The 17,853-nt window shown below is 40.5% G+C and overlaps 2 protein-coding genes across 19 annotated transcripts in view; one reads left to right on the forward strand and one right to left on the reverse strand.

Annotated features, from left to right (window-relative positions):
• Positions 1–1,706: 1,706 nt before the first annotated feature.
• On the reverse strand, positions 1,707–15,371 carry CDC26 (cell division cycle 26). Of its 7 annotated transcripts, none has more exons than XM_082404247.1 (4): positions 15,216–15,369; positions 12,305–12,414; positions 11,708–11,829; positions 1,707–2,141 (listed from the first exon to the last, which is right to left on the reverse strand). In XM_082404247.1, exons 3-4 carry the CDS (start codon positions 11,786–11,788, stop codon positions 1,965–1,967), a joined length of 258 nt encoding a protein of 85 aa, XP_082260373.1. In that variant the 5' UTR covers positions 11,789–11,829; positions 12,305–12,414; positions 15,216–15,369; the 3' UTR covers positions 1,707–1,964. The 7 variants fall into 7 exon arrangements, with proteins under 7 accessions (XP_082260373.1, XP_082260369.1, XP_082260370.1 ...); XM_082404243.1 differs by having other exon boundaries at positions 11,708–11,801; positions 15,216–15,355; XM_082404244.1 differs by lacking the exon at positions 15,216–15,369 and adding an exon at positions 14,983–15,184 and having other exon boundaries at positions 11,708–11,801.
• Positions 15,372–15,378: 7 nt separating this feature from the next.
• PRPF4 (pre-mRNA splicing tri-snRNP complex factor PRPF4) overlaps positions 15,379–17,853 on the forward strand; it is a 33,012-nt gene continuing 30,537 nt past the window's right edge. For 8 of the 12 annotated variants that reach the window (XM_082404017.1, XM_082404027.1, XM_082404024.1 and 5 more), the window contains exons 1-2: positions 15,379–15,462; positions 16,358–16,538. In XM_082404017.1, the coding sequence (XP_082260143.1) occupies positions 15,415–15,462; positions 16,358–16,538 (229 nt within the window). In that variant the 5' untranslated portion in view covers positions 15,379–15,414. The other 4 variants (XM_082404018.1, XM_082404019.1, XM_082404020.1 and 1 more) reach the window with 4 other exon arrangements.

The raw sequence follows: 17,853 nt of genomic DNA on the forward strand, positions 1-17,853 counted from the left end.
CACCTGGCTTTGACTCCTAGCTCCACCACTTACTAGCAGTGTGACCTTAGGCAAGTTATTTTAATAACCCCTAAGCCTTAGTTTTCTCATTTATAAAAAGGCAATAATGGTACCTATTTGAATTAATCTCCTGATTATTGTCACTCCAGCTTTCAGGAAAATGAAAGGTACGTGCTTCTGGCTGCTGTTGGTATCTCTTCACAAGCACTTGACCATCTTCTTGGGTTTGGGCAACCCAGAAATGAACACTAGGACCTAAGAAATAAAGAATCGATACATGTGATTTCAGTGGTGCCAAAAAAGATTTACAGGGAATTCCCTGGTGGTCCAGTGGTTAGGGCTCTGTGCTTCCACTGCAGGGGGCACGGGTTTGATCTCTGGTTGGGGAACTAAGATCCCACGTGCCGCGTGGCGCGGCCAAAAAAAAAGATTTATAGCTGCTCAGATTTATTACTAATCTGGTAATTGCCTCATTCTTTATAAATAAAATAGCATGGATATTTCCTGAGAACTGAAACAGCAACCTCTCACTCTACCCTGAGGGAGTGAGACCTACTAGTGGGAGACCAGGAAAGCAGTGTAGCAAGGAGGTTTAGAAGCGCAGGTTCAAAAATCATTCTGCCCAGGTTCAAATCTCAGCTCTATCCCTTAACAGCTGAGAATTAGTTTTGCCTTTATAAAATTAGGTTAAAGTACTCACCTCGTAAGAGCTAAAGATTAAATGAGATAATCTAAAAAAAATTAAAAATAAAAAATAAATGAGATAATCTGCATAAAGCACTTGGTACAGTGTCTTCCACCCAGATTCCTCTTGAGTATTGGTATCAGGAGGCACCATGTTTTCATGCTTCTGTGCCTATTCATGCTGGGAAGTCACAGTGACGTGTTGAAGCAGTCTTGTTTGATCCTTTTCTTTTTTTCTTTTGCCCTTCCAGACTGGCCTTTGTAGGATTCAAAATAATCAAACTCAGTTTCCTTATCTGGAGCCCATTCTTGCTGTGTTTTCAAGATTAAGATAAAAGAATGGAAGATCCCAGATAAAACTGGAAAAACAGAGGTTTTGTAAGAATGGTTGGAGGAAGAAGGGAAACTATACATCCTCCTCTATTCCTGCCTCTCTCCCACATTCTTACTTCCCAGACTTAAACTGCCCCAGAAAGGCTGGGTAAAATCCTGCTAACAGGTCTCTTTGGAACTGATGATTCCAGAGGTTCTTGCTACCACAGTTAGCAGTTCCCAGCAGTTGAATTAAACAGTGAAAACAATAAGACATGATTCTAAATTAGCCTCTGAGCTGCCTCGCAGATTGGCTCGTCAGAAAAACTTAGGCAATTTGGGAAAGGAAGGAAAACTGGAATGACGGTAATACTGATACTCCACTGCCTGTCCTCCCAAAATTACACCCAAACTGGTTACAATGCCATTCTGTAAAGATACTGGAAATCCACAACTTGATCGAGTTTATACAAAATCATGCAAATCTAATCTCCACAAGGGCAGGGATCTTTGATTTGTTCACTGATGTTACCAAGTGCCTAGAATGGTAGCTGGCACTCTCAATAAATACTTGTTGAATAAACGAGTTAAACAAAAATCAGTGACAGGGATCAACTAGAAGTGTTCTATTTAGGGTCTTTTAATAAAGATGGGAAAAATGATGTAGCAATTTAACGGTGCTATTATACTTCATTAAGGATGTCGCACACTTTTCCAAAAATAGATTTATTTTTAAAAACAAAAATCAGACAAGTTTATCGAGTCAGATTTTCCAGAGACAAACCAGAGTTTGAATTTCAGCTTTCAGAGTGAAAGTTAAGCATCAGCACTCTCATGCAGAAGTATCTCTCTTTGCAGGACGTAAAATATTCAGCTTGACTGCAAGCACTCAATTCTCTAAATCTTGTTTGTATTTCTGCCATCATTTTACTCCATTCCAGGGCTCTGGCACACAAGATAATCCACCTCTAAAATTCAAAACTTCCAAATTGAGATGAACGATTGTTGGGCTTGGGTTGGGGTTTATAACCAATTCGATCATTAATCATTTGTTCCCTGCCCTTGGGGTCACTGCTGAGCCCAATGGCACCTTCTCCATCACTGCCTCCTACAACATCCACATCTTCCTTTTGTTTCTTACGGGTCTGAAAGTATAAAAGTTTTAGTATTAAGGTAATATTCTATTCATTAACAAACATTTATTTAGCATCTACCATGTATTAGGCACAGGGTAAAGGATAGGGTTCGGGTCTACAGAACAATAAACTGAAATCCTAGGTTTAGATGGTTAGGGGCACAAGGGGGATACACGGATATAGTGATAAAGGATGTAACCCCTACCCTCCAGGATGTCACAGTCTAACAGAGAAACAGGTAAATAGACCATTACAACACAGGGTGATCAGGGCTATGACAGAGGAAAGTCCATACAAGAGATGGAAAAATAAAGCAACCAGTAAAACAATAACCACCAGAAATTAACAGCTTAGCTGACACCATGAGATTAAATGTACCACAGGAAAAGAAGGTTTTGTGCTATCTTATCATGAGGCCTGATTTGGGGAATTCATTTTGTTTTCAGATAAAAGGTTTGGCTCTTAAGCCACAAGTAATTGCAGAATTCACAAAGTCTATGTCTCAGTTTGATCATTTTCAAAGAGAAAAACTAACACCCCACAACTACCACTACCTGAGAGTTCCTTACCAGAAGAATGGCTCCACTACACTAATCCCTGGAATCACTGCTATTCTTCACCACTTACTGCTGAACAGTGAGCATTTAAATGCCAGTGTCAAAATATTATAGTGAATAAGTGAGGTATTACTTTTTATATATATACAAACATAATGACCTTCCTGAGTTACTCTCTAGGCTACATTACCCAATAAATAACATTAGAAAGTTCTCCCCAAACACCTTTGTGAAAACAAGTTCTAAAAGGCAAAGGATGATATCGTTTCATCTTATAAGCCATGAGAAAGTCGGAATATCCAAGTAGAATGAAATCATTTAAAAGGCTTCCCAGGGCTTCCCTGGTGGCGCAGTGGTTGAGAGTCTGCCTGCCAATGCAGGGGACACGGGTTCAAGCCCTGGTCTGGGAGGATCCCACATGCCACGGAGCGACTGGGCCCGTGAGCCACAATTGCTGAGCCTGCGCGTCTGGAGCCTGTGCTCCACAACAAGAGAGGCCGTGATAGTGAGAGGCCCGCGCACCGCGATGAAGAGTGGCCCCCACTTGCCGCAACTGGAGGAGGCCCTCGTGCAGAAACGAGGACCCAACACAGCCATAAATAAATAAATTATTTAATTAAATTAAAAAAAAAAAAGGCTTCCCACTGTGAACAACTGCTGACTGTTTCAAAATCCAGAGTCAGGGCTTCCCTGGTGGCTCAGCAGTTAAGAATCCGCCTGCCAATTCAGGGGACACAGGTTCGAGCTGTGGTCCGGGAAGATCCCACATGCCACAGAGCAACTATGGCCATGCACCACAACTACTGAGCCTGCACTCTAGAGCCTGTGAGCCACAACTACTGAGCCCACGTGCCACAACTACTGAAGCCCATGCGCCTAGAGCCCATGCTCTGCAACAAGAGAAGCCACCACAATGAGAAGCCCATGCACACGAGGAAGAGGAGCCCCTGCTCGCCACAGCTAGAGAAAGCCCGTGCGCAGCAACAAAGACCCAACACAGCCAAAAAAAAAAAAAAAAAACCAGAGTCATCAAAATGTAATCAAACTAATTTCAGTAACAAATGAAATACCAGTTTTCTACTGTTTTTATTTTAGTGCAGGGCAAAAACTATCCCTCTCTCCTAAGTTGCTCTAAAATGGGTGAAACCCATTGGATAACTGCCTTTAGTAGAAAGATTAAAAACAACAAAAATACCTAGGAATAAATTTATACCTAGAAATAAATTTAACTAAGAAGGTGAAAAGACCTGTACACTTAAAACTATGAGATATTGTTGAAAGAAACTGAAGAAGATACAAAGGAATGAAAAAGTATTCCATGCTCATGGATAGGAAGAATTAACAGTTAAAATGTCTATAACTATCTAAAGCAATCTACAGATTCAATGCAATCCCCATCAAAATCCCAACAACATTTTTCACAGAAATAGAACAAAAATTCCTAAAATTTGTATGGGACCACAGAAAACCCCAAGCAGCCAAAGCAATCTTGGGAAAAAAAACCCCAAAGCTGGAGGTATCACACTCCCTGATTTCAAATTATACTACAAAGCCACAGTAATCAAAACAGCATGGTATTAGCAGAAAAAGAGACACACAGATCAATGGAACAGAACTGAGAGCCCAGAAATAAACCCTCACACATATGGATAATAGATTTATGACAAAGTAGCAAAGAACATACAATGGAGAAAGGACAGTCTCTTCAATAAAGGCTGTTGAGAAAGCTGAACAGCCACATGCAAAACAATGAAGCTAGACCACTATCTTACACCATACACAAAAATTAACTCAAAATGGATTAAAGACTTGAATGTAAGACCTGAAACCATAAAACTCCTAGAAGAAAACATAGGCAGTATGCTATTTGACATTGGTCTTAGCAGTATCCTTCTGAGTATGTCTCCTCAGGCAAGGGAAACAAAAGCAAAAATAAACAAATGGGACTATATCAAACTAAAAAGCATCTGCTCAGCAAAGGAAACCATCAACAAAATGAAAAGACAGCCTACCAAATGGGAAAAGATATTTGCAAACAATTTATCTGATAAGGGGTTAATACCCAAAATATATAAAGAACTCATACAACTCAACAACAAAAAAACAGACAACCCAAGAATCTGAATAACCATTTTTCTAAAGAAGACATACAGATGGCCAACAGGCATATGAAAAGATGTTCAACATCACTAATTATCAGGGAAATGCAAATCAGAACCACAATGAAATATCACCTCATGCCCACTGGAATGGCTATTATCAAAAAGACAAGAAATAATAAGTGTTAGAGAGGATGTGGAGAAAAGGAAATCTTCACACACTATTGGTGAGAATGTAAACTGGTGCAGCCACTATGGAAAACTGTATGGAGATTTCTCAAAAAATAAAGAGTAGAACTACCATATGATCCAGCAATTCCACTCCTGGGTATATATCCAAAGAAAACACTAATTCAAAAGGGTAAGTGCACCACCATGTTTATCGCAGCATTGTTTACAATAACCAACATATGGAAACGTAAGTGTCCCTTGACAGATGACTGGATAAAGAAAATGTGGTGTATATATATATACACACACACACACACACACACACACACACACACACACACACATATACACACAATGGAACACTACTCAGTCATAAAAATTACTTCAATTAAAAAAGAAAGTAACCTAGAAAAATGGTACAGATGAGCCGGTTTGCAGGGCAGAAGTTGAGACATGTATACACTGATGCGTATAAAATTGATGCCTAATAACAACCTGCAGTATAAAAAAACAAACAAAACAACTAATACTAAACTTTCATTGGGTTATTTGTATGGAAATATGTTAATATAAATGTTTCAGACATTACATGAAATTTCTAAAAATCCTATATTTGTATTTGTATGGAAATATGTTAATATAAATGTTTCAGACATTACATGAAATTTCTAAAAAAAAAAAAAAAAGAAAGTAACTCAAAAGTGAGCTGACTCTGCAGAGTCAAAGTTCAGTATAAGACTAACACTTTACGAGACTCATTACAACTGAAGTTTGAACCATAAAGGGCACTTCAGGAAAAGAGCAGAGTGTGCATAGGCACTGAGATTAAAGATAGTTCAGCAGTGGAAGATAAAGTGGAGAGATGACCAAGGACCAGATCACAAAGGGCCTTACATGCCATCCTAAGGAATTTGGACTTTATTCTGAAGGCCAATAAAAGAATTGAAGTCTTATCAATGGACATCTAATACCGCAGCGTAAGGCTATACTTAAAAATACATACTGGGGCTTCCCTGGTGGTGCAGTGGTTAAGAATCTGCCTGCCAATGCAGCGGACACAGGTTCGAGCCCTGGTCCAGGAAGATCCCACATGCCGCGGAGCAACTAGGCCTGTGTGCCACAACTACTGAGCCCGCACTCTAGAGCCCGCGAGCCACAACTACTGAGCCTGCGTGCCACAACTACTGAAGCCCGCGCACCTGGAGCCTGTACTCTGCAACAAGAGAGGCCATCACAGTGAGAAGCCTGTGCACCGCGACGAAGAGTGGCCCCCGCTCACCACAACTAGAGAAAGCCCATGCGCAGCAACAAAGACCCAGTGCAGCCAAAAGTAAATTAATTAATTAATTAATTAATTTTAAAAAGATACATATTGAACTCCTACTATGTACTAGATGCTGGGAACTCAACGATGGAGAAGACAGACATGATTTCTACAATCAGGGTTCCTAATGTAAATGATTTTACAATAAACAAAGAAATCATTATAAATTATAATAAGCTCTTAGATAGCCTCAACCACCAGAGGGCAGACAGCAGAAGCAAGAAAAACTATAATCCTGCAGCCTGTGGAACAAAAACCACATTCACAGAAAGACAGACAAGATGAAAAGGCAGAGAGCTATATACCAGATTAAGGAACAAGATAAAACCCCAGAAAAACAACTAAATGAAGTGGAGATAGGCAACCTTCCAGAAAAAGAATTCAGAATAATGATGGTGAAGATGATACAGGACCTCGGAATAAGAATGGAGGCAAAGATCGAGAAGATGCAAGAAATGTTTAACAAAGACCTAGAAGAATTAAAGAACAAACAAACAGAGATGAACAATACAATAACTGAAATGAAAACTACACTAGAAGGAATCAGTAGCAGAATAACTGAGGCAGAAGAATGGATAAGTGACCTGGAAGACAGAATGGTGGAATTCACTGCTGTGGAACAGAATAAAGAGAAAAGAATGAAAAGAAATGAAGACAGCCTAAGAGACCTCTGGAACAACATTAAACACAACAACATTCGCATTATAGGGGTCCCAGAAGGAGAAGAGAGAGAGAAAGGACCCGAGAAAATATTTGAAGAGATTATAGTCAAAAACTTCCCTAACATGGGAAAGGAAATAGCCACCCAAGTCCAGGAAGCGCAGCGAGTCCCATACAGGATAAACCCAAGGAGAAACACGCTGAGACACATAGTAATCAAAGTGGCAAAAATTAAAGACAAAGAAAAATTATTGAAAGCAGCAAGGGAAAAACGACAAATAACATACAAGGGAACTCCCATAAGGTTAACAGCTGATTTCTCAGCAGAAACTCCACAAGCCTGAAGGGAGTGGCATGATATACTTAAAGTGATGAAAGGGAAGAACCTACAACCAAGATTACTCTACCCGGCAAGGATCTCATTCAGATTTGATGGAGAAATCAAAAGCTTTACAGACAAGCAAAAGCTAAGAGAAGTCAGCACCACCAAACCAGCTCTACAACAAATGCTAAAGGAACTTCTCTAAGTGGGAAACACAAGAGAAGAAAAGGACCTACAAAAACAAACCCAAAACAATTAAGAAAATGGTCATAGGAACATACATATCGATAATTACCTTAAACGTGAATGGATTAAATGCTCCAACCAAAAGACACAGGCTTGCTGAATGGATACAAAAACAAGACACACAAATATGCTGTCTACAAGAGACCCACTTCAGACCTAGGGACACATACAGACTGAAAGTGAGGGGACGGAAAAAGATATTCCATGCAAATGGAAATCAAAAGAAAGCTGGAGTAGCTATACTCATATCAGATAAAATAGACTTTAAAATAAAGAATGTTACAAGAGACAAGGAAGGACACTACATAATGATCAAGGGATCAATCCAAGAAGAAGATATAACAATTATAAATATATATGCACCCAACATAGGAGCACCTCAATACATAAGGCAACTGCTAACAGCTCTAAAAGAGGAAATCGACAGTAACACAATAATAGTGGGGGACTTTAACACCTCACTTACACCAATGGACAGATCATCCAAAATGAAAATAAATAAGGAAACAGAAGCTTTAAATGACACAATAGACCAGATAGATTTAATTGATATTTATAGGACATTCCATCCAAAAACAGCAGATTACACTTTCTTCTCAAGTGCGCATGGAACATTCTCCAGGATAGATCACATCTTGGGTCACAAATCAAGCCTCAGTAAATTTAAGAAAATTGAAATCATATCAAGCATCTTTTCTGACCACAACACTATGAGATTAGAAATGAATTATAGGGAAAAAAACGTAAAAAACACAAACACATGGAGGCTAAACAATACGTTACTAAATAACCAAGAGATCACTGAAGAAATCAAAGAGGAAATCAAAAAATACCTAGAGACAAATGACAATGTAAACACAATGATCCAAAACCTATGGGATGCAGCAAAAGCAGTTCTAAGAGGGAAGTTTATAGCTATACAAGCCTACCTAAAGAAACAAGAAAAATCTCAAGTAAACAATCTAAACTTACACCTAAAGGAACTAGAGAAAGAAGAACAAACAAAACCCAAAGTTAGCAGAAGGAAAGAAATCATAAAGATCAGAGCAGAAATAAATGAAATAGAAACAAAGAAAACAATAGCAAAGATCAATAAACTAAAAGCTGGTTCTTTGAGAAGATAAACAAAATTGATAAGCCATTAGCCAGACTCATCAAGAAAAAGAGGGAGAGGACTCAAATCAATAAAATTAGAAATGAAAAAGGAGAAGTTACAACAGACACCACAGAAATACAAAGCATCCTAAGAGACTACTACAAGCAACTTTATGCCAATAAAATGGACAACCTGGAAGAAATGGACAAATTCTTAGAAAGGTATAGCCTTCCAAGACTGAACCAGGAAGAAACAGAAAATATGAACAGACCAATCACAAGTATTGAAATTGAAACTGTGATTAAAAATCTTCCAACAAACAAAAGTCCAGGACCAGATGGCTTCACAGGTGAATTCTATCAAACATTTAGAGACGAGCTAACACCCATCCTTCTCAAACTCTTCCAAAAAATTGCAGAGGAAGGAACACTCCCAAACTCATTCTATGAGGCCACCATCACCCTGATACCAAAACCAGACAAAGATACTACAGAAAAAGAAAATTACAGACCAATATCACTGATGAATATAGATGCAAAAATCCTCAACAAAATACTAGCAAACAGAATCCAACAACACATTAAAAGGATCATACACCACGATCAAGTGGGATTTATCCCAGGGATGCAAGGATTCTTCAATATACGCAAATCAATCAATGGGATACACCATATTAACAAACTGAAGAATAAAAACCATATGATCATCTCAATAGATGCAGAAAAAGCTTTTGACAAAATTCAGCACCCATTTATGATAAAAAGTCTCCAGAAAGTGGGCATAGAGGGAACCTACCTCAACATAATAAAGGCCATATACGACAAACCCATGGCAAACATCATTCTCAATGGTGAAAAACTGGAAGCATTTCCTCTAAGATCAGGAACAAGACAAGGGTGTCCACTCTCACCACTATTATTCAGCATAGTTCTGGAAGTCCTAGCCACGGCAATCAGAGAAGAAAAAGAAATAAAAGGAATACAAATTGGAAAAGAAGAAGTAAAACTGTCACTGTTTGCAGATGACATGATATTATACATAGGGAATCCTAAAGATGCCACCAGAAAACTACTAGAGCTAATCAATGAATTTGGTAAAGTTGCAGGATACAAAATTAATGCACAGAAATCTCTTGCATTACTATACACTAATGATGAAAAATCTAAAAGAGAAATTATGGAAACACTCCCATTTACCATTGCAACAAAAAGAATAAAATACCTAGGAATAAACCTACCTAGGGAGACAAAAGACCCGTACGCAGAAAACTATAAGACACTGATGAAAGAAATTAAAGATGATACCAACAGGTGGAGAGATATACCATGTTCTTGGATTGGAAGAATCAATATTGTGAAAATGACTATACTACCCAAAGCAATCTACAGATTCAACGCAAAAAAAAATTAAAAAATTATAATAAGTGCTATGAAATAAAAGAATAAAGTGCTTTGAGAGACCCTAATGAGATGGAGGCAGCATGGGTAGGAATGATACACCTAAGTTGGATAGGGTCAGAAGAGGCCTCTCAGACTGAGGAAGTGACATTCAAACTGAGACATGAAGAAACAGGAAGCACTCCAGGCAGAGGAAAATAATATGTGCAAAGGCCATGAGTTATAAATAGTTTAGCATATTCAAGGAAATAAAAGAAAACCAATGTGCCTAGGGTACAGAGGGCAAGGCAAAGAGTGACAGAAGGTGAAAGAACATTTAAAAGCTTGTAGGCCATGATAAGGAACTGAGGTTTTATTCCAAGTGCAGGAAACCACTGAGGAGTTTTAAGCATGAGAATGACATGATCTGAAATTTTTTAAAGATCATTCTAGACATCTGATGGAGAATGGATTGAAGACACAAAAATGGAAGTAGAGAGACAACTTGGGATGCTACTGAAATTGTACAGAGTTGATGGTTATTTGGACTAGGGTTCTAATGGTGGAGATGAAAAGGTATGGGTAGATTCCAGAAATATTCTGGAGGTAGAGCCGAAGGATTTATGGACAGATTGAATATAAAAGGTGAGGGAAAGGGAGAACTCAAGATTGACTCTTAGGTTTCTGGCTTGAGGAACTACATAGATATTGACATAGGGAACTCTGAGGTGAAACTGGTTTGAGGAAGAAATCAAGAGGTTTTTGTTTTAACATGTTAAGTATAGTATGCTGAGTAATGACCTCCAAAGCTATCAGGTCCTAATCCCTGGATCCTGTAATTGCTGCCTTGTATGTGAAAAGGGTCTTTGCAGATGTGATTAAATTAAGGATGTTGTGATGGGGACATTATCCTGGATTATCTGGGTGGGCCCTTAATGCCAACACAGGTATCCTTATAAGAGGGGGCAGATGGGCTTCCCTGGTGGCGCAGTGGTTGAGAATCCGCCTGCCAATGCAGGGGACACGCGTTCGAGCCCTGGTCTGGGAAGATCCCACATGCCGCGGAGCGGCTGGGCCTGTGAGCCATAATTACTGAGCCTGCGCGTCTGGAGCCTGTGCTCCGCAACAAGAGAGGCCGCGATAGTAAGAGGCCCGCGCACCGCGATGAAGAGTGGCCCCCGCTTGCCACAAGTAGAGAAAGCCCTCGCACAGAAACGGAGACCCAACACAGCCATAAATAAATAAATTAATTAATTAAAAAAATAAAAAAGATATCTTAAAAAAAAAAAAAGAGGGGGCAGAGGGAAACTTCACAGACAGAAGAGGAGAAGGCAATGTGATCACGGAGGCAGACACTGGAGTGATATGGCCACAAGTCAAGGAATGTCAGCAGCCACCAAATACTGCAATAGTCAAGTAATAGATTCTTCCCTAGAGCCTCTGGAGGGAGTGTGGTCCTGCTGACATCCTGATTTTGGATCAGTGATACCGATTTCAGATTTCTGGCCTACAGAACTGTGAAAGCATAAATTTCTGTTGCTTTAAACCACCAAGTTTGTGGCAATTTGTTACAGCAGCCACAGGAAACTAATACATTATGTTTAAGATGCCTGTAAAGCATCCAAATAGAGACTTCGAATAAGCTGTTGGTATAAGAATCTGGAGTCCAAAAGTTAGAGTTATTGTTTTAAATATTCCTAATGGTTTGAAAGTTGCACTCTTACCTCCAGGTCCTTTCGAATGCTTTCAAACTCCTCAATGTCATCAAGCTTCAGCTCCAGACGGGTTGGTTTTCGTCTCAGCATAATGAAACCAACACTAAGGGACAGACCCAGTGAACTATCAGCTGTTAAAAATGGCAGAGAGGAGGAAAAATTGGAAGGGATAAATCTCAGCTACAAATATGTTCAATTTGTAAGCATGCACACTAAAACGAATGGTGATACAAAAGACTCATTTGGATTCACACATTGACTTCTAAGTCTTTACGTGTATAATTATTACATTTTTATTACGTGATGGAGATCCACCACTCTGTAATTCCCAAAAGCTCTTTTTTCCAGAACTTAAAATAGCAAGGTGCCTATAAAAGAGGATTCTAGGCAACAATCACTTTAATTTCATGCTCCATTCACAAAGAAATATTCTAGCTAAGAGAATAAAGTTAAAATATCACATTTTAATTCGGTACAGTTAGTAGGAGAGTATACAAACCATTCAATTTGATCAACAACAGTATGTGGGAATTATGAGAGATTTGTGATCACTCCCAAATGCTAAAATGAGTTTACTAAGTCTCATGAAAACTCCCTCTAACTCACCAATTCACAGGGTTATCCTCAGGGTCTAAATAGGTCCTAAATGGATAGGTCATTCATTAAACAAACAGTTCTTATGCTCCAGCTACAGAGTTAAGAGGCATAGTCACAGTCTGTGGGGAAAACAAACACATAAATGGAAAATTGCAGTGTACTGTAATAAGAACTCTGATGAGGGTAATGCAATGGCATCACACAGACACACAATCCAGTGGGGTGAACAGGGATGTGGAAGACTTCCTGGAGGAGATGATGTCTTAGTTGCCTCATGAAGGGCAGGCAGAGAGGATTAAAGGCATCCCAGGCAGAGAGAACAAGTATGCACAGAAGCTCAAGAGAACACTCTGGAATCTGAAAACCCAAAGTAATGCTTATGCTTTTAAAAAAAAAAAAAAAAAAAAAAAAGAGCTGGGTTTTTTTAAAAGAAAATAAAACTCCCTAACTGAGTTTAAAAGCTGTTGATGGCATCATCTTTATATTCTCACAGCATCCAGTAGAGAATGTCTGCAATTACCAGCCATTAAATGTTCTGTTGAATAAACTGGCTACACTCTTCTTCTACATTCTCATGTTTATTCTAACACAGAAATACTATGATGCTGGCAAAATTACCCCTATTTTACAGATAAAGTCTAAACTGTTCAGTTTGATTAGTAAATGTCAACCTCCTGGGGAATTCCCTGGCGATCCAGTGGTTAGGACTCCGCGCTTCCACTGCAGAGGGCACGGGTTTGATCCCTCTCCAGGGAACTAAGATCCCGCATGCCGCAGCAGAGCAACCAAAAAAAAAAGTCAGCCTCCTGTGAAAATTATATATAGGTCACATGGTGAGGATTAAATGAAAATGATGTAAGTGAAAGCTCCTTTAAAATATGTACAGATCTAAATTATTATTATATGTATCTAGGATATAGCTAGGGACTGTGAAGTATACAAAGGAAGAAATGTCTCCTCCTTCTACCATGAAGCTTGGGACAGATACAAGTGATGTTATCAACTCGAAACAACGGCACATTACATTTCAAATTGCTTTGTACTAAATCAGATACTATCTTTTTTTCTTTTATTATTTTTTTATTGGCGTATAATTGCTTTACAATGCTGTGTTAGTTTCTGCCGCACAGCGAAGTGAATCAGCCATACACATACACACACCCCCTCCCTCTTAGACCTCCCTCCTCCCCATCCACCCAACTAGGCCATCACAGAGCATGGAACTGAGCTCCCTGTGCTATACAGCAGGTTCCCACTAGCTATCTATTTTACACATGGTAGTGTATTTATGTCAAACCTAATCTCCCAGTTCATCCCACCCTCCCCTTCCCCGCCATGTCCACACATCCGTTCTCTACGTTTGCCTTTCTATTCTTGCCCTGCAAATAGGTTCATCTGTACCATTTTTCTAAATTCCACATATATGCGTTAATATACGATATTTGTTTTTCTCTTTCTGACTTACTTCACTCTGTATGACAGACTCTAGGTCCATCCACATCTCTACAAATGACCCAATTTCATTTCTTTTTATGGCCGAGTAATATTCCATTATATATATGTACAACATCTTCTTTATCCGTTCATCTGTCGATGGACATTTAGGTTGTTTCCATGTCCTGGCTATTGTAAATAGTGCTGCACTGTTGGTGGGAATGTAAATTGATACAGATACTATCTTGATTCCAAAGTAGACAAAAGGTAGAGGAAGCCAAAGTTCCAAGGGGGGAGAATGCTTAAAAGAAAAAACAGGGACTTCCCTCGTGGCGCAGTGGTTAAGAATCTGCCTGCCAATGCAGGGGACACGGGTTCGATCCCTGGTCCGGGAAGATCCCACATGCCGCGGAGCAACTAAACCTGTGCGCCACAACTACTGAGCCCACGTGTCACAACAACTGAAGCCCACACGCCTAGAGCCTGAGCTCCGCAACAAGAGAAGCCACCGCAATGAAAAGCCCACGCACCACAACGAAAAGTAGCCCCTGCTCGCCGCAACTAGAGAAAGCCAGCCCAACAACGAAGACCCAATGCAGCCAAAAAATAATTAATTATTTTAAAAATGGGAAAAGAAACAACTGTGATACATTTTAACTTTCCTGCAAACTATAAAAAGATCGCCACTAGGGAGCAGTATAGAGTAATGGGTAAAAGTGCTTGTTCTGGAGGCGAAAGGGCAGAGGGCACACATTCTAATCCCATCGCTACTGATCTTGGACCATCAGCTTCACCTTTCACTAGATCTTGGTTTCCTCGTCTGTATCTGTACTCTATTGTTGTATGGATTGAATGTCGTATTGCAGCGTCAATTCCTGTAACGTAACCTGGCATTTAGTAAACGCTCAATAAACAGGCATTATTATTGTAATTGTCCTCGGGGAGGGCAGGGGGCTCTGTCCAGCTCGGGAAACACCAATATTTTGACCATCTCCAACCCCGACACGGGGACAAAACCTTGTCTTGTCCATCTCTGATGCCCCAGCACCCAGCGCACCCAGGGCTGTGCAGAGTTGCTGGCGTGCAGTTTACCTGACGCCTCACATTCATCATCTCACTCTGAGTAAGACAGACCGGGCTGAAGACAGCAAAAGCAGGCCTTGGCTCCTCCGCCAGGTCTTTATTTTCCTTCGGCGCTAGAGGGCTCTTCGAACTTACTCTCTCGCCACTGCCCAAATCCACCGAAAACCCACCCAGCTCAGAAGAAACCGCCGAGAGAACTTCCTGACAGCGGAAGAGAACAGCACTCCTTCCGCAGCTCCAGGGCCGCACTCGCTGGTCCAGAGCGAGGGTTTCCATGGCAACACGGTCCTTCGCTCCCGTAGGACTTAAAGCCCCTCGCAGGGCCCGGAGCGACAGCAGGCCCCGGAAGCCGTCTATTCACTCCCCGAGTTCAGTCCGTAGCCGCGCGACTCGCCGCACCTACCTCTTTTCAGACCTGTTCAGCCCGTTCCCGGAACCTCGGCGCTCACCCCGAATCTCCGGCTAAGCCAACTGGACTACACTTCCCAGACTGCTCTGAGTCTCTCTCCTCGCAGAACCCCGTCCTCCGCTTGCTTTTCTCGGAGGCTCCACGGAACACACCACTCGACGCGCCCAGACTCTTTTCTACTACGATTCCCATCATGCTCCACGCCGCCCAGGGCGCTGCGTCCGCCCGCGACCCACTTCCGGTAGGTGTCGTAATTCCGTTTTGCCGGGCGCGCGGTGGATGGTCTGAAACGTAGAGAACGGCTTTCGGTGGGGCTTCGCGGCACCGGAGCCCAGCATGGCTTCCTCACGAGCCTCCTCCGCGGTACAGGTCTCAGCTCACTCTGGCAGGGAGCGCGGAGGGGTGGGGGTCCCTGCGGAACAGGGCCGTTAGGGAACGGGCTACGGCGGTGGAGGGCTGAGGAGGAAGGCTGCCAGACTCGGTCAGGTCTTAGAGAGCGGAGCAGCGTTTTCCTGATCCCTGAGTGCTTTCCTATTTTAGCTCATTTTCAGCTCTCGCTGCAACCCCGAAATGTAAATACCTTTTCCGTCTGGTTCAGAAACGGAGTTCTGAAAGGGAGTAGTGTCTTGGCCAAGATTTATGACAATGTCAGACCTCTTAATTGTAATGAGGCCTCCTAACTTCCTATCTACTGCTCCATGTATGAAAACGTTTGAAATGTATAGACAGTAACTTTCTAACTTGTCCCCCTAACCATCGCGTTGGTTATTTCAGTTATCCTTGATATCGCCTGTGATGAGCAGTAACCCTGGAAGTTTCGTAAAACCCAGGAAGAGATTGCACTTGCAACTGAATGAAGTAAACATGTTCCAAAGCACGCCTTTGATAGAAAAATCACCAAGAGAAATTAACTAGTTTTATCTATCTCTTCCTATCTGCAAAACTTAAGTGACCGAGAGACTGGAATCACCCCCCAACCACGTCCAAATCAGGGAAGACACATCTTAACTGGTGTCCAATTTGTCTTTTCTTTGGAGAAGAAATAGGATTGAAGCTCTGGATAAGCTTCATCCTTCTGGGAGGTCTAGTAAATTTCTAAGATTAAGCTTTTAGGTTAATCCAGGTCTTTGATTTAGCAGGCAACCAAAACTAAGGCATCTGATGACTTAGTCGCTCCTGTTGTGAAGAAACCACACATCTATTATGGAAGTTTGGAAGAAAAGGAGAGGGAGCGCCTGGCCAAAGGAGAATCTGGGATTTTGGGAAAAGAAGGACTTAAAGCAGGAATTGAAGCAGGGAACATTAACATAACCTCTGGTAAGATGCAAACTGTGAGTCCGTCTTTACCTTTGGTGCTCAAATTATCTGTAATGATTACCTTCCTAAACTTAGATATCACTAGTTTAGTGTCAAAAAATTTCAAATATTAAACGTGCATCTATCTTAAGGCCATACTCTCTGCCCACTCCACTTAGTATCATCTGGAGAACCTTTTTCTTAAAACCTTTTTTACAGTTTTTCTTCTATGAATTGTTAGTAATTTTACTAGGAATTTATTCATTGTGTATTTGGATTCACATTGATTCCATTTGTCTTCTGGAGACCTAGCATAGTTCTGGCATGGGTTTGGAGCTACTATGGTTCATAATATTCTCCCTTTTTTAGCTTTCCAATTATTTTTCACCCAAAATGAAATACCTCTTTTAAATTATAAAAGTAGTAGCCATTTTTATTTTGAAAGAAATCAAAATACAAGTTTTTTTCCATAAATGAAACCATGATAAGCAAATTGTTTTGTAACCTGCATTTGTCATTCTGTATACTGTTGAGGATATTTTTTCATGTCAGTAACTAGTGGTCCACTATATTTTTGAAATAAAATTATTCATGTTTGTCATGAGAAATTTAGAGAGTACAGAAGGGTATAAGAAGAGTTCTCTGCAGATAGGACTTCTGTCAAGTTTCTCATGGATCCTCCCATACATTTTCTTTTCTATACACATGCACTTTAGTGACTTTTTAAACCTTTTATGTTACTTTAAACATAACTGCATCACTACTATATTTTTCATTTTTCATCGAAATGCTTGTATTTGGTGTGAGTTTTAAAACTAGCTGATAGATTATCCAAAAAACCTTACAGTCAAAGAATATCATTTTCATGGTAATTATTTCCAATTAGTGTCCCTATACTGAGACTATTTCAGAGAGTAGCTTTGGCAATTGTTAAAATAATGTTTCTATTTTATCATGGATAGAAAGCCTATATAACTTATTTGTTAAAGAAGCTCCATACTCTTATTGTCTCATGCAAGATATGTGTTTATGTAAGTTTGCCAAATGAAAGAAGATGGCTTCAACTATTTTCCTACCTTTTAAAACCTCGTTTACTTTTCTGTGTTTGGCATACTTTATTTATTTTTAATTAATTAATTATTTATATTTTGGCTGCTTGGGTCTTCGTTGCTGTGCGCGGACTTTCTCTAGTTGCGGGGAGTGGGAGCTACTCTTCGTTGCGGTGTGCGGACTTCTCATTGTGGTGGCTTCTCTTGTTGCAGAGCATGGGCTCTAGGTGCGCGGGTTCAGTAGTTGTGGCTCGCGGGCTTTAGAGTGCAGGCTCAGTAGTTGTGGT

The sequence above is a fragment of the Balaenoptera borealis genome (assembly GCF_965194805.1).
Source record: "Balaenoptera borealis genome assembly, chromosome: 8".
Lineage (NCBI taxonomy): Eukaryota > Metazoa > Chordata > Mammalia > Artiodactyla > Balaenopteridae > Balaenoptera > Balaenoptera borealis.